General features: G+C 39.9%; 1 protein-coding gene across 5 annotated transcripts in view; it reads right to left on the reverse strand.

The window, feature by feature from the left end:
• Positions 1-1,129: 1,129 nt before the first annotated feature.
• Positions 1,130-22,420, reverse strand: part of LOC120730065 (plexin-B2-like) — a 130,682-nt gene continuing 109,391 nt past the window's right edge. For all 5 annotated transcript variants that reach the window (XM_040026167.1, XM_040026165.1, XM_040026164.1 and 2 more), the window contains 17 exons: positions 22,078-22,263; positions 20,866-21,002; positions 20,402-20,502; positions 19,836-20,065; positions 17,773-17,954; positions 14,837-14,903; positions 14,164-14,310; positions 12,899-13,055; positions 11,963-12,063; positions 10,453-10,537; positions 9,892-10,043; positions 9,489-9,649; positions 6,750-6,897; positions 6,498-6,562; positions 6,293-6,368; positions 4,787-4,861; positions 1,130-4,189 (listed from right to left, as the gene is read on the reverse strand). In XM_040026167.1, the coding sequence (XP_039882101.1) occupies positions 4,085-4,189; positions 4,787-4,861; positions 6,293-6,368; positions 6,498-6,562; positions 6,750-6,897; positions 9,489-9,649; positions 9,892-10,043; positions 10,453-10,537; positions 11,963-12,063; positions 12,899-13,055; positions 14,164-14,310; positions 14,837-14,903; positions 17,773-17,954; positions 19,836-20,065; positions 20,402-20,502; positions 20,866-21,002; positions 22,078-22,263 (2,175 nt within the window). In that variant the 3' untranslated portion in view covers positions 1,130-4,084. The remainder of the gene's footprint in view (positions 4,190-4,786; positions 4,862-6,292; positions 6,369-6,497; positions 6,563-6,749; positions 6,898-9,488; positions 9,650-9,891; positions 10,044-10,452; positions 10,538-11,962; positions 12,064-12,898; positions 13,056-14,163; positions 14,311-14,836; positions 14,904-17,772; positions 17,955-19,835; positions 20,066-20,401; positions 20,503-20,865; positions 21,003-22,077; positions 22,264-22,420) is intronic.

Raw genomic sequence — 22,420 nt, forward strand, 5'->3', positions numbered from 1 at the left:
GGAGGTTTCAAACGTGGAGGTGAGACTTAACCTGCAGAAGGAGAGGCTGGCTGCATTGTGTGAAGAAGCATCCTATGCGGGAGAACAGAAGCCAGGAATCGTGCAGATTTTAACCCAATTTCTTGAAACCCGGCACAGAGGCTGACTGAAAAATAATTATTCTTAGTGTGCAGTATCATTGATTTCTAGACAGTGAAGGGCATGGTTATTTAGAAATCTTATCACAAGCGCTGTGCGCGACAAATAATGTTGAATCCCAAAATGATGTAAGGCGCGTGTCCTAATAGGAATATAAAGTACTGTATCGCCTTTGATTTCCCACAAGTGATCAAGGATAGTGTACAAAATGCAGTGCTTGCGATAATCAAGTGTAATCACTCTTGCTTTGGCAGCAGCCCTTGAAGTTGCTCTATCTGTTGCTGCATCAGTGATCCGCCCGGTTCGAAGATGGCCCGTGCAGGCTCCTAGTCTGTCTTTGATATCTCCACCCCTGCGTCTGGGTTTGTTAAGCAGTCAGATGAGGCAATTTTGCCTTTCATCTTTCTTTTTTCCAATTTCATTCTTAGCTGTCAGTACTTAATTAATGTTTTTTGCCGCAATTTTTCCAACCTTCACCGCCGATGACAGAGATGCGGCGCGGCTATTTATATTATCAACTCATTTCATGAAGCCAGACCTTGGCTCCTAGTTTGTATTCCGAGCCTTGTGACAGGAACCTGATGTGGCATTTGGGGGAAAAAGCATCAGCCATCATAGGATACGCTGCATATGAAGACTGATGATATCAACTGATGTTATCAACAAAGTCGTTTGGGGTCATAATATGAAGGAATATGTGTGATAAGGGGGGAAAAAAAACTGTCAGCTTTTGACACTTGGTCCTCTTCTTCATAAATAGGGCTATGGTGGTTTTAATTTTCAGAAACCCCACCATTACTCTTGCCTGTGCATGTTGTCTTCATAAGGTCATGCAGGAATACCAAAGACTTGCACAAAAGAGAGTTTCCTTCAGCGGTGGAAAAAGCTATTCTATCATCCAAGGTGATTGTTTCTCATGCATTATTCGTGAGAGGTGGGTGTCAAATTGAAGCAAATCAATATGCTGAAGGTGAAAGAAACACAGCAGATATGAAGAGCGTATATGTCTCTGAGTTTATTAACGGAGGAGTGTATGATGAAACCTGTAACCCTCCGTCCACACACAACTTTTGTAAAATTAAGTTCATCCAGTACAACCAGATCAGGTACAAGATCAAGAATCTTCTGAGCTGCCTCGGATGTGAAGGAAAACGTTGGCTTCCGTTAATGGTCCTGTACTGAAAATGGAGTGTCCCAGTTTCTTTTATCATCACAGCACATTCACAAGTTTCAAAATGGGGAAAAAAAAGGTCTCGACAACTGCACAAACAGGTTTTTTTTTTTCACTTTTGTTATTTTTGTCCCAGGACTCAATGCATAGGATTATACAGTTAGAATACAGTATTTCAACGCGTTTTACAAAGATTTATATGATATAGGAAACGAGAAATAAAAATAATAACTGCACAGCAGTAAGAATGGTCATTTGTCGAGTATAGATAGTCATTTATCGTACACACTGTGGAATAGCTGAGAAACACAGGGCAAAAAATGAACACAACTGGAACAATTTTGCGCATATCCATCTACATAAGGATAACCTTTTGGCTTCAGACTAATTTAGGAATGCCAGACATTTTCAAGGGAAACCCAAATCACATTGGCCACTGTTTTACATTTAATCAGTTTGGCTTTTTTTTTTTTTTTTTTTTTTTTTTTTGCCTTACCCACCAAAGTCCTACTAAGCACACACCACAGACACCCAAAGGAAATGCACACGTCAAAATTGCAACCATAAAAGAAATCTTACTGAAACATCTTCAGCCTATTGGCACGCAAATGGCTGCAGCAGGGCATCTAGCATTTGAGACAGCACACATAAGATCACAAGTCCAAATACATTGCTGTGTCTATATCACTATCATCATCATAGTCACCTAGGTTACCAGTAGAATAATTTAGAAACAATATATGTAATATCCTATATAAGGCACATTTTTGGTGAAAGAAAGGCTCTGAAAGAAGCTTCTTGCATCAACTCTGTCAGTAAGAAAGGACTCAGCAGTAAACAACACCGGAGACAAGGATGGAGCCTGCAGTCGGCATGCAATTAAGATCAAAAGCCTCCCCTGCTGATTCCATTATACAGAGTGCCACTCTGCACTGCGCTGAGTGGGCAGTGCCAAGTGCTGTTGGTCGGGATGCCAGGGTGCCATGCTGAGACAGCAGGCAGGCAAGCTCGAGGTCTGTGCACACCTCTCTCTAGCGAAGGCAGGAATCATTAACATTCTTGGGGCTGTGGAGAGCGTCATGCGCCGTCAAATCCACACACCCATGATCAGATACAGCGAGTACAATTAAATCATCTGTCAACAGCAAGGCCTACAATTTAGGGACGGCGTCTAATGGCCCAAGAAATAACCAACCTACCCTGGCGACACCTCGGTTCTGACACTGACATATCAATAACCCAATTAATATAACAATTATGTACACGACTGAACCAAACACCCCCCCCCCTCCCTCCCCCGACATCATACAGAGGCTAAATCCACGATAATTGTTCAGAGCATGCCATTTAAGTACCGACTGAATCTCATCTAAATTATTAACATCAGCGACAGGCTATTTCATAGCTGTAGAGGCAGAATTCGTGATGACTATTTGGAACATTACAAGGGTAATACTAAAAATATGGTACAAAAATCATAAACATGAGCAATGCATAAAACAATTTGAATAGTCTTCTAACATATTGCTGAACTGCTACTTTAGTAAGCAAATGGAACTGTTGATTGTGGCTCATGGTATACTGACATTATTGCAGGGCTAATATGAGTGACACGAATCTGTGGCAGGAAAAATGGTTGCTTCTTGCTGATACATATATGAATATAAAAATAAAACAATATAGCAAAGGAAAAAAAACTTAAACACAGTCTTTAACTATAATATCTTTAAAACGTATTAAATGTCCTTCTGTGCTTTAGTTGAAGTGGAATGTTTCATGGCACTGTACAATAAAGGGAGACAGACTGTGCTATTATCGATTTCCACGAGCACAACAGGCAATCCAGCCGGAACCAAATCCGAGTCAAAAGAAAAAGAATATAACTCAAATGTTTCTGAAACGCCTGGTGACCTGTCATTCATATGAGCCTGTACATTGCTAGATTAACCAGCGTCCTTTTGAGGACCCTTTGGTCTCTGTCATAAAGCTCATTGAGAGCACAGGCTCCAGTGTGTTACTGAGTATGGGGGAATTAAAACGACAAAGCAGGCGTCCTGTCACCCTCGCGCCTGACAGTAGGCATCCCGTGTGTGCACGCACAATTTCACACATTCGCACACGTGCAATCCACCCAAACGCACACTTAAATTCGGCAGCACACACTCTTTTTTGTTTTTTCCACAAGTACTTCACACAGGCATCTACGCACACACAGGCTAATAAAAACACTATCCGCACCACAAGGTGATCCATTTAAAAAGATATTTTTTCTTATAAAGCTTTCCGCATAAAGACTGCACGATAAAAAAAATATATAATACAACTCTTAAAACCATTTTTTTTTTTTTTACACAGAGAGAAATTGAACATCTGATTATCTCCTATGCCAGTGCTCCACAGAGGGGCTTAAATCTCAGAGAGAGTTCTGCCGCACTGCATTGTGGGAGCAATATTCAGTGAAGCATGAATGAGTGCGCAGACCTTTAAGGTTTGGCAAGTGAGCTTTAAGGCGTACCTATGACAGTGTAACCCACCATTTTCTTCCTGTCTCCTCTCTTTCTGCATTTCATTAGTCTGTTACTTCACACAGAACAGAAAATTACCCCAGGGCCAAGTTGTACAATAAACACGCCCACATCGGTCCCTTCTCACATTTCCTCATTTCTGGAATTTATTCACTAAAAAAAAAAAAAAAAGAAAAAAAAGAAAGAAATAAGCCCCTGTAGTCACTGGCGATATTCCCCCTTCCCTTGGTTCCTCCCTCCACTTAGTGGGTTAAAGATCAGTCACTTTGTTTTCCAGGGCGGCTGCTATCTGCTGGAGCCGCAGGGCTAGCTGTTTACTCTGGGCAGCTGGGTCCTCTTCCAGAGAAGCGATGATCTGGGGGGGGGGGGAAAAAAAAAAAAAAAAAAAAAAGGAAGGTAAGAAGGACAGTAAAAAAAAAAAAAGTGAGATGTCGGGTATAATAGGTGTAGAGGATAGAGAGGAGACAAAGAGTTGGACAGAGGATGGCAAAAGGGTAATGTTGGAAAAGCAAAGAAACAAGGAGGAGGGGGATGGACAGAGAAGAAGCACAGGACAAAGAAGAAGAAGAAGGGTGGAGAGTGGGAGGAGAAGATGGTGTTATTCGACATCAGCAATCGCGTCATATAAGCTGTTATTCTTTGCGAGTCCCACTTAGGGGAGACTGACAGCCCCATTTGTTTATCCAACTTGTTCATTAGGTTTTGTTTATCCCCTTTTCGTGACCTCAAGTGGCAATGCACAATGGACTCTTAAAAATCAATTCCCAGAGCAATTTTCCAATTCACATCCCACAGAAATGCTTTCAATTAAAATTTCATACAATCACTCTTTTGGCATATCAAGAGTGAAGAGAGAGAGAAAAAAAAAGGAGAACCAATAATATAGTGGGCAGTAGTGCATTCAGTGGAATAGCCTCCTTCGGGTGTGATAGGAAAAAGAAGAGCCTCTTACCCCATCATAGTATTTGCTGGCGTACTGGTAAAGCTGATGGAGAGCCACGTTTGTGTTCAGTTTGTCTGTGTGAGACTGAAAAACAAACAGAAATTTAAAGGTTAAAGTGGAAATCCAACCAAACCATGAACCTGGACCCAGCTGAATAAACTACACCCAGGCTTTAAAAACTGTGGCGGAGCAAATGAGAATTACTGCACACACATAAATAAGCCTCTGAACAATGCTGATATGTAATGCCACCGGGCATTAAAGTTATAATCCTTAAGATTTTCATAAACTCAAATCCTGTTTTTCATATTACAATATAAAGAAAGTCAATTATTGACATGCTTTTTGGTTAAAACCATTTGAGTTAATTCGGCAACAGTGCAAACAAATACACCAGTTCCTCTTTTGTTGTTTTCAGCAGCATGTAGTTGCAAAGTGCACCCTTGGCGCAGTAAGTAAAAAATACAATTTTCATACAATCCTTCCTGTGGAAAATGTTATGTGGATGCCACATCAACGCAATATGATTCAATTATGACTTTCTCCACTGGTTTCCTGTGTCACCCTATCCTATCTGCTGACAATTAAAGACAAAAACACCCAAAATAAATGGAATAAAAAAAAATATTTTAACATTATGGACTTGAAAGTGGACTATGAATCTCTCACAGTTGACATGCCAGTACAAAAGAGGCTTTAATAATAATAATAATAATAATAATAATAATAATGGATTGCATTTATACAGCGCTTTTTGAGAACCTCAAAGCGCTGTACAATTCCACTATTCATTCACTCTCACATTCACACACTGGTGGAGGCAAGCTACAGTTGTAGCCACAGCTGCCCTGGGGCAGACTGACAGAGGCGAGGCTGCCATATTGCGCCATCGGCCCATCACCAGTAGGCGGTAGGTGAAGTGTCTTGCCCAAGGACACAACGACCAAGACTGTCCGAGCTGGGGCTCGAACCGGCAACCTTCCGATTACAAGACGAACTGCCAACTCTTGAGCCGCGATCTTGGCACGATCGTGGCTCAAGAATTGGCAGCTCGTCTTTAGAAAGGAACTTATTATATCAATAACTAAGTCCCCGGGGGCATTTGGTTAAAAAAACAAAACCAAAAAACCCAACAATCTTAAATGTGTTCAATACCCACACTTGAGGGATGTTAAAAAACATGTTTTGGATGATAATCCAGGACTGAAACCTTAAGGATTGCAACATTAACAGCAAGACAAGTTTTTATCCCAGAGCTGTAAAAGCATTAAATGCTGCATTGTCCACATGATTGTGCTGTGTGCAATGGAGGGTTTTGCAGTTTAGGTGAATGGAGAAAAGTTGTTTTTTTCATCTCTTATATAGTTTAATGCAATTTACAGATTTTGTTTTATGACTGTTGTGAGTGATCTCTGCACTATTGACATTGCACTTATTAACTGCACATGTTACAGTGACAATGAAGATATTCTACTCTATTGTGTTCTATTCAAAAATGACAGATGTATTCCTTACCCGTGACACCTCTGCCAAGTGAGTGTTCATGTCCTGGTCGCTGACAGATACCATCTGCCTGATGCCCTTGTAGTAACTAAACACACAGACACACACATAAAGAGTAGACAAGAGGTGGTAATTGCTCCATTATGTTAACTGATATTTAAAAAAAAGGTATTACAGTCTCCAATGATAACAGATGAAAAGTGCTGCCAGTACTTACTCATCTACCATCTTCTTATAGGTGGAGATCTCCTTTGCATAGAGTAGTTTGTTACTTGGCGAGTCCTAAAGGGGGAGGGATACAACTCAGTGAAAATGGCACTTTAAATTAACGTGCCCATAACCTTCTCACATAATCAAATTTGTTCTCATCTTCTGTCCATCTTTTCACCCATCTTCCTTTTTTCCTCCTCATTCCTCCACCTCATATTCTCCCACCCCTCCCTCCTCTTGTCCATTCGTTTCCACTCACCCGGCTGAGTTTGTGCTCACTCTTGGTACAAGCATCCATAAAAGTCTGGGCGATGACAGAGAGTGAGGCGTCCACCACTTCAGACACGTGGACGTCAAAGATGAAGTGGGGATTCTTGAGGATGTTCACCCAGAACCGCAGAGGCAGGCTGCACGGGTATTAAAAAGAGGGGCAAGAAATCAGTCTATCATCACTGGTTGTTATCGGTATTATTGTTTCAGAATGGGGGGGGGTGTCTCATCAACCGCATTACATCCATGAATTAATTTAAGTCAGGGAGGCATTTCATTTCATGTGTGAGAGCACTTGCCTGAGGTGCAATTGAGTGCAGTACAAGATAATAACAGCGATGGAGAAAAGCCTTTCTTGTCGGTGTCAGTTTATTCAGAACAATACCCTTGACTGTCAGTTTATATTACTGTTTCACACGATGCTGACCTCTGTGAGAACTATTGCTGTTCACAGAAAATTAAATGAAAAAGAAAAAAAAATATCTCTGAAGACTTTTTTTTTTAACAGCTAAAGGGATCTGCACAAAGCAACATCCAATGACGCTTGTCTACTCTAACAAACAATGATTAGAAATGATAAAGCAGCTGACCTCTGAGGTTCCTCTGCAGCCTAACAACTTAAAGCCCAGACTACATAATGCAATGCTCGAATGGTCTTGCTAATTTCCCCCCTGAACGGAAAAACAAACTCCACAGACTTTCTTCCAAACTCATATCAGCTTTTACATTCAAAAGAACAACCAAATACAATAGTTTAGGAAAAAAACTCCTCCCCAATCGGTGAGAACGTCTTCTGCCATCTGAGAGAGGAAACGCACCGCATAAAATTCATACTGGTTTGGTAATATCTCCAGGGAAGGCTGCCGTGAGAATACAATGGAAGCATAAAAATAGCAATGTTGCCATAATCACAGAATTAAATTAGCTTGGGACATAATTACCATGTTTGTTTGTTGTTATGCCTCATACACACATTCATATTTAGTACATGGCCCTCAGTTGATTTGATAAACAGAACGGGCGGATGCAGAGTGTGGTGTGGAGTGTAGTAAGTAATTAAATCGCTCATCTTCTGTCCTTGTGTGGCTGCTCTCTTGCCAGCCTTGCGTCAATCACCGGCATCTACATGCAACACGTCGTCTTGTATGCTTGAGCCTTAGCCGACGTGACACTAATTTATGCACTTAAATGTCACATGGGAGCAGGGGGATTGCAAATGCAAACTAAGTAAGTTGAAATTGAGCATTTGTATTCTGTCCATTCTGGGATAAGTAAGTTTTATTTCTTGGAGAGTTACAGTGTCTCAGGCAGTGGGATTTCTGTTGGTGGGAATGAAATCGGATAGCTGTGCTTGTGTGGACTGGTTGTGAAATTGTATACCACAGTCGTATCTAAATGAGAGGTCCTTGTATTTCATTCAAGATGCATTTTTTCATACTATGCCATACTTCTGCACCACTATAGTTAAGACGAAATTATCCTAGAAAGCTGCTCTTACTATTTTACATTTTCGGGAGTTATAGCTACTCATTGGTTTTCTGATTTAAATTAAAAAAAAAAAAACAACCTGTATCTAATGGAAAGCATTAAGATTAACTGAATCATCCAATCAGTTTAGTGCTCAGATGGTTCCGGTCTGAAGAGGAAAGAGGGGGAAAGCAAATACTTTCCCCCTCTCCTGGCAAAAATGGCAATAATACATGAACAGTCCAAATTTGGGTGAAAATATTGATTCAATTTTTTTATAATTAAACTGAAGATGAAAAGATTTCCCATAGTCCACTAATACAACATGTTATTTTAAACATTTAGGTAAAAGGTACTGTCAAAATGTATGAAACTATCTGCATAATTTCCTGTTCTATTAAGAAGGAGGGAACAAGATGTAGTAATTATACACATTTGGTTGAAATACCGTTAATAGCAAGTGGGGAAAAAATGCCTCTCAGGGAAGGAAACATCAACAACAATGAACTAGCTGCTAATGACCATCTAACATCCCTTAATGGCAAAGGCTGATATCTATATTGACTACATGGAGCATAGAGCCACAGAGGAGCACTCTGTGATCTCCACCCTTTTCCATGCTCTGATTGCAAGGATTGGAAAACTTCTTTAGGACCTAAACCTATTTGATCAGTGTGTTAAGTCCAAAATATTATACAGATAAAACCCTTGAGAATGACCCCAAATCCACTTTTTAAATTGTCCTCTAGTAAATAAAAAAATAAATCCCAGGCACAGATTCTTCTGTTACTCTAAATCTTAGACAATAAATTGCTGCAGTGGAAAAACTGTGATATATTCTCTGATACTGATGCATAAAGTAGGTCATAGAAAAAAAATCCTGGCAAATAAAAACAAGATTTTTGTTTTACATTGCAACACTTGGAGTGGGTTCCTGTGTTTAAAAGAGCTTAAATTTGCTTTTCAGGTGAGAATAAAGTTTAAGTGGCTATCTCCTGTACTTATAAAGTTATGCGGGCCCATAAAATCTGGGGAAAAATAGTACTTCATATGTACTTTAGGGGACAGTAACACAGAAATAGTTATTGTCTGATGCTTATTCTGAGGGAGTCATGTGGACTGATTGATTTCATGGAATGAGGCCAGAAACAAATACTTTTGTACTTTTGATACTTGGAGTACATCCACATACTAACATACAGCATACAAAAAGGAACTCTGAGAGTGATCATTAGTGTACGCAGTCGACCTGTTGTTTTACCTATTCGTCTTCCAGATATGGATAGTCTCCTCATCCACATTGTTGTGTTTCAGCGCTTGCTCATCCAGGAAGTCAAAGAAATATTTGACAGCTGGTGGGACCACTGCCCCAGAGCACAGCACGCTGCGGAAGAAGTCATCCACAAACTGCTGCAGTGTTCCCTGAAAGGGGCCACAAATAATGTGAGACAGGGCAGAGACACAGAGCGCAGCCAGAAATACCAGAGGCACAACTATTTGCAAGGAGAGTATAGCTATTCAAGTTTTTACTGTGCATTTTCGGCTCTTTCCAAAATAGCTTTAACTTGGAAAAACCTTGGTTTGTAAAGCAGAATTTTACTGTTTAGTCAGTGTAACAGTGCCCTATTTACTGTAATAATTGCATAAATGTTTTTTTCTTGTACCTTTACGGAAAGGAGTCTTGTTAGATAGATCTCTGTAATGGCTTTGGTCATCGACTTGTCCTTTATGCTTCCTCGTTTAGATTTGGTCTCATCCAGTTCGTCTGTTGGCCTCACCAAGTGAAACACTTTATCATCGTCCAATAAAGCATTTCCTATTGGAGGAAAACACTGGTGTAAACTATCTTTTGACGATTCTACTTCTTATTTATTCATGCACATGCTTACAGAAAACATTCAGACGATTAAAATTAAAACATGAGAGGGTGTGTCTACTGAATTTGAATGAGACTATCCAAGAAGAAATGCTAAACCATCAAATACTCTCAAATGTACATAAAAAAGCTGAAGATAAAAGGACATACTATTTCTGCATAATCTCAAAGCGTGTTATACATAAAACAACATGTATTAGCATGTTAATTGGTCGTGGGAATATGGACAAAAACCCTGGAGAAACAAAACAAAGGCAGGAACTCTCAAGTACACATTTCCTCTGTGTCCTTCTGGGTTCGACACGTGTGTGTTTATGTGCACGGTATGCGTGTACTTAGAGATACGTACGCTCCTCGTGGTTTTCCTGATTCTGGTCATAGTTCTGTTGCGTGTGCTGCACTTTGGACAAAACTAATGTGGCGTTATCCCGCACCTGGAATGCACAGTCAATCATTTTGTTAGATGACAACACACACAACGATGCAAACTTAACACACCTTTGAATTTAATAGCTACTGTGACTGTGGTCAGCAGTGCCTTTTAGCACCCAGATCTAATTCCTAATCAATGCGAATGAGCGGACACGAACAGTGAGTCTTTATTGGGATATTTACAGGCCATTTTCTTTGGCGTCAACCTATTATTGACCCCACAAATACTGTGATTAGCGCTACCCTGACACAGCCAATGAATCTATAGGAGCAGGTCTGTTGTCTAAGAACAACAGCGAGACAGCAGGTAGGATGAAAGAAACTCGAGCACCTTTAAAAGAGGCGGATTTAAGTGGCTGAAAAGCAGAACAGGTAGGGGATATTCGCGAGTGACCTTTATTTTCTGTGGATCAATACAGTGCCAAGAAGATTTAGTGGCATTCTGTCACCACTGAGAGCCAACAAGACCAAACAAAGAGAAAGCTATGGGACTCGCAGGTAAGAAATTAAAATTTGTAGGTGATAAAAACAAAAAGTGAAGAATTTTATTACAGTGCTATTGTATAGCATATTCTTTGGGCCAACATTATCGTAAATGATCTATCTTGAACACCTATACACTCCATAAAAGTTAATGATGAAATCTTTAAGCAGCACTTTAAGGATAAAAGCTTTTTTTCTCTTAGCTTTTACACAGCTTAGTAGTTACTGGCATAGAAAGGAGAGTGAAAACTCTGTGATGGTTGTTGGACTTGAACTAAAGAGTCATATAAAAAGATAAAAGGAAGCTTCCAATGTTATCCTTGAGAACATATCGCACATTTACTTTCTCTTGCTATGGTATTTCATACATATTTTATAAAAAAGAAATCTTAATCTTGTTTCCTCAGGTAGGGTCACATGTGAGCTGTTGCATGACTGTAATTTTATATGGTTTGACAAAACAACACATTACAATGTGGCTTTGTAAGCAGAAAGCTGTGTCCTTGCCATACATCTTGCTAAATTTTTTTATTGCAGAAAATACTTGGAAGAAAAAGCTAAAATGGCTTAATGTAGGATTGCATAGAAAGACATAACCAAGAGAAGAGACTTCTAGTATGCAAAGAGACAAGTATCAGCAATTTATTTTTACCTAAAGGTAAGTTTAAATGCTTATATATAAATAAGTATTTATATGTATACTTATTTATACTGAGAGATTAGGTATAAATTGGTGGTAAAAAAGTAAGGTAAATAAACATTTTGTTATTGTGAAAAAAAAAAGAAAAGAAATACATATAGAAACTCTACATATAAATTACATTATACATTCGAACTGAATGCACATTAAATGGTCATTGATTTACATCAGATACTGAACCCCAGTCATTTGGTTGTGTAATTTCAATTCTTATTACTCCATAGTAAATTTTTGCAGTACTCACGTTGTAGTGTGCCAGAGTATTGATGCGTTTCCACCTGCCTTCTTTCTGGGAGGTCAAGTCCAGATCCGACAAAATCTGGCCCGTTGAGCCAGGGCGCCACTCTGTGATGAAGGCAGGATGAGACAGTTATTCAAAACGCAAGTTATCTCTGCTGTGGGAGTAAAACATTTCAAATAAAATACTTTTTTATATTATTTCAATTACTTTTATCCTGGGATGCGGCTGTCCTGTGGTTACACTGTAATAATGTGATCTTTAACGAATGCAGCTATCTGCTCAGTTATCTCTTGGGATTTAATGATGCATTTATTAAATTCGCCTGTTAGCAATATGGCTGAACTCGGGTGAAGAAGTCACATGTCAGTAGTTTCTGCATAATTGAAACATAATAGAAAAGTTTGCACCCAAACACATTCTGCATAACTGAGCCCACCACCGTCTGCATTTCATTTACAACTAAAACCAAATACAAGGCAGTTAGCCTGAAAGAAAATAGATCTCTGCTTATCTAAAATGTATAAAGGAATGAGATCTACAGCGTGCGTGGGAATAAAAAAATGACTTTGAAGTTAGAAAATGTCTGTGGAGCTTTAGCCTTTCAAGTCACTCCCCAAGGTTTCTGATTACAGTAGCGAGCATAGCTTTGTTTAGGGATGAACGATTTCTTCATGTTGCTGACAATGAATAAATTCTAAGCTAAGTTGGTTTCTTTTACTCCACAAACTGAAATAAAAAGCTGTTTTATTAAAATAATAAAATATACTGAATACATGTGAAATGAAATAATTATTCACCCTCTCAGATAACTCACTTCTCATTTAATTATGAATTAATTTCACTTAAGACTGAAATAACAGTTACATTATTTATCATTACTAGACGTTCCTGCTTTAGTTCATCTGCTTTTTTTTTTTTAGGTGGCCGTCATTTACTCACCCAGGGTGACGCTGTCGACTTTGGGCCGCTGGGAGTATGGCAGGTTCCTGTACACCTGCTCGATGATCTTCTCTTTCACCTGCGAGATGGTGTCACAGTTCAGCACCTTGACGGGCGTAACATCCGGCCCCTCGCCTTGAACCAGCACTTGCAAGGTCTGACAAACAGAATCGCACATTAATACCTCACGCTGATAACGTGCACCTACGTTAATAAAATACAAACATGCAGAAATATTCAAACATGGTCAGAGCACCCAGGCACCCACCCACGCCAAGTTCTATTTGGATGTTGTTGTCACAGCAACAGGGCTTTATAAGCACACAGGCACACACACACAGACACACATTGGTGACACCTGACAGGACTTTTGGCCAGCTAATGACCAAAGCTCAGCAGGAGCCAACTCTGACCCGCCTCGCCTCTCACATCCAATTCTGTTAGAAATAACTGACCATTCAACGCTTTCAGCCAGGGAATACACTCACAATGGCAACCCTATCAGCCCAGCTGCATATAAAGTGCATAAGAGTAGCACGCTGTAAATTTAAGCCAGTAGGAAGCAATGCATCTGCTTTTGAAATCTCTCAAGCGTTTTTTTTTTCCTCCTCCCTATGTAATTCAATCACAGAAAGCAATCCATCACAGAAGGAGACGTGTAACTCAGGCTAATTTGATAATTGTCCTCGACAACGCCATTACCCATGGGTCTTTTTATTTGTGCTGACTTTAACAAAAAACAGCTGGGTTCATATTAGCTTCCATTACCGAGACACAATATCAAAACGAGACACACGGGCATTTCCTGACTCCTGAAAGCTGCCCAAATGGACGGAGAGCAGGTGCAGGCTACGAGGTTGAGGGGAGGTTGTGGAGGTGGCTTGTACTCCATATTTGTTCCCACTTGTAGGACTTTAACCTAAGCCACACATTTCCCTGCTACGCTGGAATGTGTTGGCTGTGTCGTTTCTGAGCTGAGAACATTGACACTGAAAATGGATGTCACACAAAAGCGGGCAGTCGCCTCAGGGCTTTTTTTTTTTTTTTTGTGGGGGGGGGGGGTTACCACGGCAACTGCACAGTGTGTATGTGTGCGTGTTTGTATTGCTCACCAGGCACAAAACACCATGCAATCTTGAAGCAGAGTGTGCAGTTTTTATGACGCTGAGTTTCTGAATTTCTATGACTGTTTGTGAGGGGTGCTCTGTGTGTGTTTGTGCATGTGTGTGTGTGAGAGTGAGTGAGTGTGCGCGTGTCGATCTCACCAGGACAGAGTACTCTACGTCGTCACCCAACAGGCCTGTGTCATTGAGGGTGTATTTGGCTTTCTTCACTCTGACATCCACGGGGCCTTTCTCAATCTGGTGCTTGATGGCTTTGAACAGTTTGTACAAGGGCTCGCCTGCAGAGTCCTGTTACACACACACACACACACACACACACACACACACACACACACACACACACACACACACACACACACACACACACACACACACACACACACACACACACACACACACACACACACACACACACACACAGAGAGAGAGAGGCACACAAAACCATTTAGCTTGACACAGCTGTTGTAAAGCAGCTAATTGTTGTGATTAGCAGCTTAAAAGTAAAATAAATTGGCACTTTCAACACGAGCACTAATGAAAGAAATGCAGAAATCCATAAAGCCCACAGTTTAATATTGAAGCATGCGATCATACTTTTTTTTTTTAATAACTGATAAAGTATATTCACTCTTAAAAAAATGTATTGAATAACATCTATATTTTTCAGACCACCAGTCTATACCATAAAGTTCACTGTAACACGGAACAGCTACTAAAATCAAAACATATCAGAGCTGCAACCAGAAAATATTCAAATCAAATCAATCTCCTGTCAGTCACTGCATCATTTCCAGTGACCCAAAACTTGCATTACCTTCAAAAACTGGTAAAGGCAGATTGACATCCAGTTACACAGCATCCGCTCCACCACTGTCTCTGACCTGAAAAACATATTTGTTGAGTTATTTTTACTCTTATTATGAAAATAAAATGTATTTATTTAGTGTAAAATACTGTATATCAAGAGACACGGCATGAAACAGACACCAGTATAAATAAAGGTATTGGGCCACACCCTTTTAATCTTTGAATTCAGGTGTTTTTCAGTTCCAATAAAATCAAGCCATGCAGTCATGTGTGTGAAAGAAAGAGCTCACTTATGGGCTCACTAAAATCAAGCATGGTACTGTAAGAGCATGCCACCTTTTCAATAAGTCACTTTGTGAAATTTCTTCCCTCTTTGACATTGCATGCAGTAATAAATGATAATATTGTAAAGTGGAAGCATTTAGGAACCACAGCAACTTAGCCACAATGTGGCAGACCGGAGCAGGGCTGCTGACTGCTAAGGTGCACGCTGACTCAATAACTGCAGAGTTCCAAAATTCCTCTGGCATTAACATCAGCAAACCCTGTGCACAGCGAGCTTCCTGGCAGGATTTCCATGGTTGAGCGCCTCCTGTAGGTGTATCATGTATGCAGCCCAGTACTTTTGTCTATATAGTGTTTGTTGATAAGGGGAAAGTCTACACTACAGAGCCTCTGAAGTTGCATAATGTGAGCTTATATATAGTGGTGTGGAAAAAGTGTTTGCCCCTTTCCTGATTTCCTATTTTTTTGTATGTTTGTCACACTAAAATGGTTCACATCACCAACCAAATTTAAATATTAGACAAACACGAGCAAACACAAAATGCAGTTTCTAAATGAAGAGGTTTATTATTAAGGGGAAAAAAAATTCCTGGGGCTGTTTTGCTGCCTCGGGACTTGGAGGACTTGCTGTGGTAAATGGAACCCAGAATTCTGCTGTCCAGCAAAACATCCTGAAGGAGAATGTCCGGCCATCTGTTGGTGCCCTCAAGCCGAAGACAACTTGGGTTCTGCAGCAGGACAATGATCCAAAACACACCAGCAAGCCCACGTGTGAATGGCTTAAGAAAAACAAAATGAAGACTTTGGAGTGGCATAGTCAATGTCCTGACCTGAATCTGATTGAGATGCTGTGGCATGATGTTTTTAAGGTCATGCCACCTTGCTGTTAAGGTTGGCCCAACCAGTTATTAGGTTTAGGGGGCAATCACTTTTTCACGCAGGGCCATGTAGAGGTTTGGACCCCCCCCCCAAATTATAAACACCTTAATTTAGAAACTGCATTTTGTGTTTACTTGTGTTACGTTTTTCTAGTATTTAATTTTGTTTAATGATGTGAAACATTTAAGTGCGACAAACGTATAAAAACTAGGAAATCAGGAAGGGGGCCAAGACTACTTCTTAGCGCAATATGAAAAGACCTTCTGACATTTATCATTTATTTACAGAATAAATAAAGGCTTTGATAAACAGCATGGTATAAATAACTTACATAACCATTATTATATTTTTTAAATCATCTTGTGGGACTTTATGGGCCTCGAATTATATACAGCTTGTCAGTGTCAAGATATTTTTATTCAGAACTCATGTCATTGGTCACTTGACAGATATCCCATCAAAATGTCAACTATCCACTGGTGATGCTCGCTGATGCACATAGCATGCCTAATTAGATGTCTTGTATATAAGGAGGTCTGTTTTGGCACAATGGGCTAATCAGCATAATGAGCTTCTCCATTGGGGGATAATTAAGATGTGTACTTGCATAACAGTCAGTCACAGCGTGCCTAGGCACAGGGAATAGTTCAGATCACAAAACTGCCCCTCAGAAACGATAGGAAACTGTGCCGTCAGACAAGTGTGTCCTGCTGAGGGAGGGGAAGCAGCAGTCAATGGATCACTTGACCTTGACATGATCATTAAAAAGATCAAAGAACACCAAAATCTGGAGGCTTCGTTTCTTAAGGCTATTTACTTCAATCAGATTAATAAGCTGAATGTTTATGGACTCAAATTTCACAAAGAAATTTGTGAAATTTTGCCCAGGAAGAATATAGCGAACGATTACTATTAAAACGATCAAATCAGTGACAGAAAATAACTCACCAGTATTTGGTCAGTTTTTAAAAATACTAATTATTGTTAGCAAAACAATAATTACTTATAATTTCACACCAACCCAAATTTTACAACCAGTCTCCACTTAGCTGGAAAGTCAAACTAATAAAATAGAATTTGGGTTAGGGTTACGCTGGCTCAAGCACTAAAGCTGATCTTTTAGTTACAATCAGCAGGGATAAGAAGGTGAAGATGACAAAGACGAGATGAAAGAGAAGAAAGAAAATTGTCCAGCACATTTTACTTGGATTCCAATGAGGAAAAACAAAAAAAAGAGGAAAAAACAGAAGGATGAGCAGATGGAGGAAGACTGGAATAGATGGAGCAGCAGTCTGGCTCTTGATAATGGACTACAGTAAGTCTTTACAAAATTCAACAGAAAACATGGCAACAGAATGAAACAGTCCGCTGCATTCTGAACTGAATCCCAGTCCGCATCAACTGGTTCATATCAGTGCCAGAGTTGAGCGACTCTGATTCAAAACTGCAGAAAGAGGACATTTTACAATCTCAGAGCAATTACTGCTAAACAAATCTAAGAGTCCATCCAGAAGAGTGGCGCCGAGAGGCTAGACTGAGGCAGCAGCACACAGAGCTAAGTAGGTTAGCATGCAAAAAGCAGGTATTTACTGTTACAGTTTTGACCTAGAAAGATCTAGAAAGAGGATATGAATGCTTGCACCAGATTTCAAGGCGCTGAATGGGAAGCAAGCACCAAAACATTTTGGATTCATGCTATGTAAAAATGTTGTGCTAATTAAGCCTGAAAGCAATACAGGAGAACCATTAAGAAGCAACAGAGAGTTGGACGACACTCACCTGCGCAGCATTAGTTTGGGGTTCTTGCTGTTGACATATTCCTCCATCAGCTCCAACAACAGTGTTCTCATAATGTCGGTGTAATATTCCAGCTTCCCATGCAGAGCTACTGTTAACAGGGAGGCAAAATAAACCTTGGCCCTGGCGTTAAAGTCATGACTGCGCTCCAGGGTACGGATAAACTGCAAAAACACAAAAATCACACACATACACACACAGAAACAGGAGGCAAATGATGAGGTGAATTAATCATCGTGATGAAGCACACACAGAAGCAAATCCAACATAATATGCTTTTAAATTATCAAAAGACCAATGCTAGTGAAAATTATAATTATCAAGGTAAATTTAGTTCTGCCCTGTAAAATACTGTGGCTTAGAAATGATACCAATTAGTGGAAGAGGAATCACCCCACAAGTGCAGTTAGCACCTCAGAGGCTGTTTCTGTGCCAGCAATATTGGATTAACAGGAATCTTCACACGTCTCCCTCTGCTATGTCCTGTGCCTCTCGCTTGTATTACTGCCGCAAAACTGTAACACACTACAGTGCTCAATTCAAAGGAAGGGGGCGGCTTAAAGTTAGAATAGATCCTTAATCTGAGAGGTATTCAGCCCATTTTAAAAACACCATCAATATAGTATCATACAAACATTTAGCTAAGTAGCGCAAGGTAATGGCTGGATCTGACCTTTTTTTTTTTTTTTTTCAAAAAAACAAAAACAAAAACAAAAAAAACCCCACACATATTATCAGAAAAACTAGTGAAAAAGAAAACCTCCCCTGCATTTATGCTGCTGCCTTTCAAGACTATTTTCTCCCGTCCTATTACCACAGCCACCTCGTGACTCCTTGTGCCACAAACCTCCACTGTCGTCTAAATACATATAAAAGAGCTGTATTGGTGCATTCAGTGATTTACCTCTTTCATTACACAAGGCCACTTTAGTTCATTCAGAAACAACTCCACAACTACATTTGTGATTTTCTCAGTAAATCAGCTTATGCCTAGAGAGTTTATGCAGTGGTGCAAATCTGGCAAGCTCAGAGGAAATTGTTGCAATGCTGCCACTTTTGCAAGTCAACTCCATTTATGGTATACAGTATGCTACATCTCATGAATTAATAGGCCAATCTTTATATCTGTCTGTTCTTCACCCTTCTCGACATCTGTTCACCCACTGTGCTTGAAACTTGATGCATGAGGACTCTGGTATTGATGGTGCTCTGATGGGTTTGGATTCACTTGGATGAGCAGTTGAAATAATGCAGTTTAGAAATAAGCCTCCAGTGACTGACATTTATATAACATATGAAGTAACATTAGTGATTACGTGTCTAAATTTAGACTGACTGATGTTTCATAAGAGTCTAAATCTGTGCTAGCTGCAAGCTGAGAGTCTTTACTGTGAGCTAAATGTTAAAGTCATAATACCAAAATGATCCAAGCTGCATGATATTTAGCAGGTATAATAGTCTCACATTACTATCATCTCATGTAATGTTAATTAGCATTTGCCATTTAGCACTAAAAACAAACTACAGCTGAGGTTGATAGGAATGTCAATATTTTTTAAGTACTTCTTATTGTGTTAGCCCAAATTAGTTGAAATATTCTTTCTGAGCTGACTCTAGTTCAAGAGGAAAAGTCACTGGAACACCCAAGTTTTTCCAAATTATCCTGTGGGGTACAGTAATGTCTGTGCAGTCTCTCAAGCAACCGGCATCATTTCACTCAGACAAGCAAATCCCAGACTGCTGGTGGTATTATTAGAGAAGTTAGAGGGATCACCAAAGCCATCCATCATCCTAGAATCATAAATGTCTTTGTAAAACTTGATAGTGATCTATTTGAAGTGTACCAACTGACTCTGACATCCTCAGAGTCCTGGTGCCAGTGAAGCTAAAAAGAAAGCTTTGAAAATCTAGATGTATCCAGCATTGTTCAGTGTTTGGTGGTTTGATTTTGCACAGTTTTAAAGGACTGCAAACTCTCTGTAAGCAGGCATTATCGGTTCGAGCTCACAGCTGACAATTTGATGATGCGTGTGCAGTATAATTACATTAATGAGGAATGTCTTGGAGTTCAGGAGGTTGGAGAACTGGTTGAGAGACTGAATCACGGAGGTCTTGCGAGCCTCTGGTATGTCTAGCTTCCCTGTGATCATCACATCATTGGCACCGTCCTTAGAGGGCAGGAAGAAGACTCTGTCTGTGTACGTCTTGTAGTCCAGGAAAGGGATTCGTCCCTCATTCAGGTCATTGGTGTGGTCCTCCATCTCAATCATTAGGTCTGCGAGAAAGAAACAAAAAGCACCACATGGTTTCTTTTTAATAAGCAACTCTTGTCACTTTCACACTGCTCGTCTGTCTCAATTACGATGCTGCAAGAGGCAGAAAATGGAGAGCATTGCCAGGAAAATGATTTCAACAGTGAAATATTGTTTTCTATTAATGTTACTGCAAAACTGCTTCTAATAATGATGATAAGATGACATTGAGTGGGAGAATTTATGCATTTAATCAGAGCTATGAACCTATTCATTACTTTACAGCTTCTTAGAAACACGGATCCTTAGAGGGACATTAGCAATATTGTGACGCTTCTGCACAGCTGCACAGCTTATACCTGTGAATTCCTTCTTGCAGCGGTCTCGTACACTCTCCTCCAGGTTCTCAAGCTGGTGTTTCACCTTCTCATACTCCCTCTCTGCCTGCTGACTCTTCCTCCTGAAAAGATTAAACACGCACACACAAAGAAAACGCATCATGAAAATAAGGTCAAACAGACGAATGTTAACTTGTTGCAAAGAGGTTCTTTTCTTTTGGCCACTAACTTAGCTGCAAGGTATCTATTAGTTCTTATTATGCAGTCGCTGTTGGTGTGCTCCTAATAATTTCTTATGAATATGAACATATTTCTTGCAACAGACACGTAACAAACAAAGTCGTTTTTAAAAAAAACAAACAAACTAGCAAACACAATGCAGAAAAAGCTGGGACTGACTGGAGAAGTACCTATACTCTTAAAAAAACCCACAATCAATTGTGTGCTCCTGCTGCATAAAGTTAACCTAAAATAGCTCAATTCACCTGTAGCAGTAGACAGAGATAGTGATGATGAGCAGCATGGGCACAATGACAGCAGGGATGATGATGTAGAGCGGGAAATCATTCTTCGTCTCGTATTGCACCGAGTCGACCACCCACTCCCCTTTCCCAAACTTGATCTGTAGAAAGAAAAAAATCTTATTATTTGCACAAGCTCTCCACATTTTAGCCAAAGTCAAAAGCAAAGACCGGACGATACCGGGGAGGAAGTAGAAAGATTAAATCTAAATGTGAATAGTTTAGATTCCAACAGTCAACTCGGCTAAAGCAGCTCTAGGACCTTAAAAGTATTTTTAAAGTATGTATGTTCAGGTTGGTAGGGTTGCATAAAGAGGATAATTACATAAACGTACCAAGTCTGACACTTTATCAACAGCAGCAGATACCAATATAGAAAAAGCTGGATTATAGTCTAGCGGTGTCACTTCTTTATGCAGCCGCTGACATATAACAATAAGAATTACCCAGGGAGAGGTATGGTATTCATCATAGTTGTGGCTTACCTATAATTACAGGCAATTATAGAGCCTGTAGCTACATGAAAATTGTTCAACCAGTGGAAAAAAAATTGGATCTCAAATTGTATAGACGATTTGCCGGGAGAAGAACAGTAAAGGTTCATGATGCATGCATGCTCTCATCTTCAAGTCTGTGTATGGATCTGCAATGGTCCATTTACTCAAGTACTTTGCTGAAGTACACAGTTAAGGTACATGTACAAGGATAAAGACCATGGGCACAAAAGATTTCTTTGCTCAGTTTTAATGCTGTATTTTACTCCACTATCCATTAATCTAATAGCCTGAGTAGTACCCAGTGTCCTCTGCCTTCATTCGTATTATTTCCTTATTTATTACAAACCAAACAATATAATTTTTTTTAAAAAGAAAGAAAAGAGCCTAGTAATTTGTCTATGATTCAAATAAATGGCTAAAAAGAAGCTTGCTTGTGTGTAACGCATGACATAGAGCAGTGTAATTATAATAAACGATTACATAGAATCCAAAAGGAGCCTTTATCCATTACAAACCATTATTTTGAGTACTTAAAGTTCATTCTTGAGATATCTTTAACATACTAAGATTTTGAGGCGAGTACTTTTATTTATGAAGCAGTGATCTTACAGTGTTGCATTAAAACGTTCACTGAAATAAGTGATCATCAGTCAGGACTCATCTGTTAGTGTGCTCTGACCATTAGCTCCAGATCCTCCGACCCCGTCTCTCTGTGCTGATGTTTGGAGCGAGTACGAGCACGAGGCGTGGTGGAAGGTGGTTCCAAGAACAGCTTATCATCCTGAAGGGTGTTGACCACACACTGAACGTCGCCTACGAAGGCTTGTGCTTCTTTAGTTGTCATCGCTTTGGAGAATCCCCGACCCTGCAGGGGGAAGAGTGAATGCGAGGCTCTAAGGGCAGTGACTGAAGTACATGGGAGAGAAATTAATTAGACAGATCCTACGATGAGCACTGAAAACATTATCGGCAGGATTTTATGAGTAATGGGTGGGAAGTGTGCTGTACGACAGCTCCTCACT

Source organism: Simochromis diagramma, unplaced genomic scaffold, assembly GCF_900408965.1.
Source record: "Simochromis diagramma unplaced genomic scaffold, fSimDia1.1 OVJJ01000293.1, whole genome shotgun sequence".
NCBI classification, from domain to species: Eukaryota; Metazoa; Chordata; class Actinopteri; order Cichliformes; family Cichlidae; genus Simochromis; species Simochromis diagramma.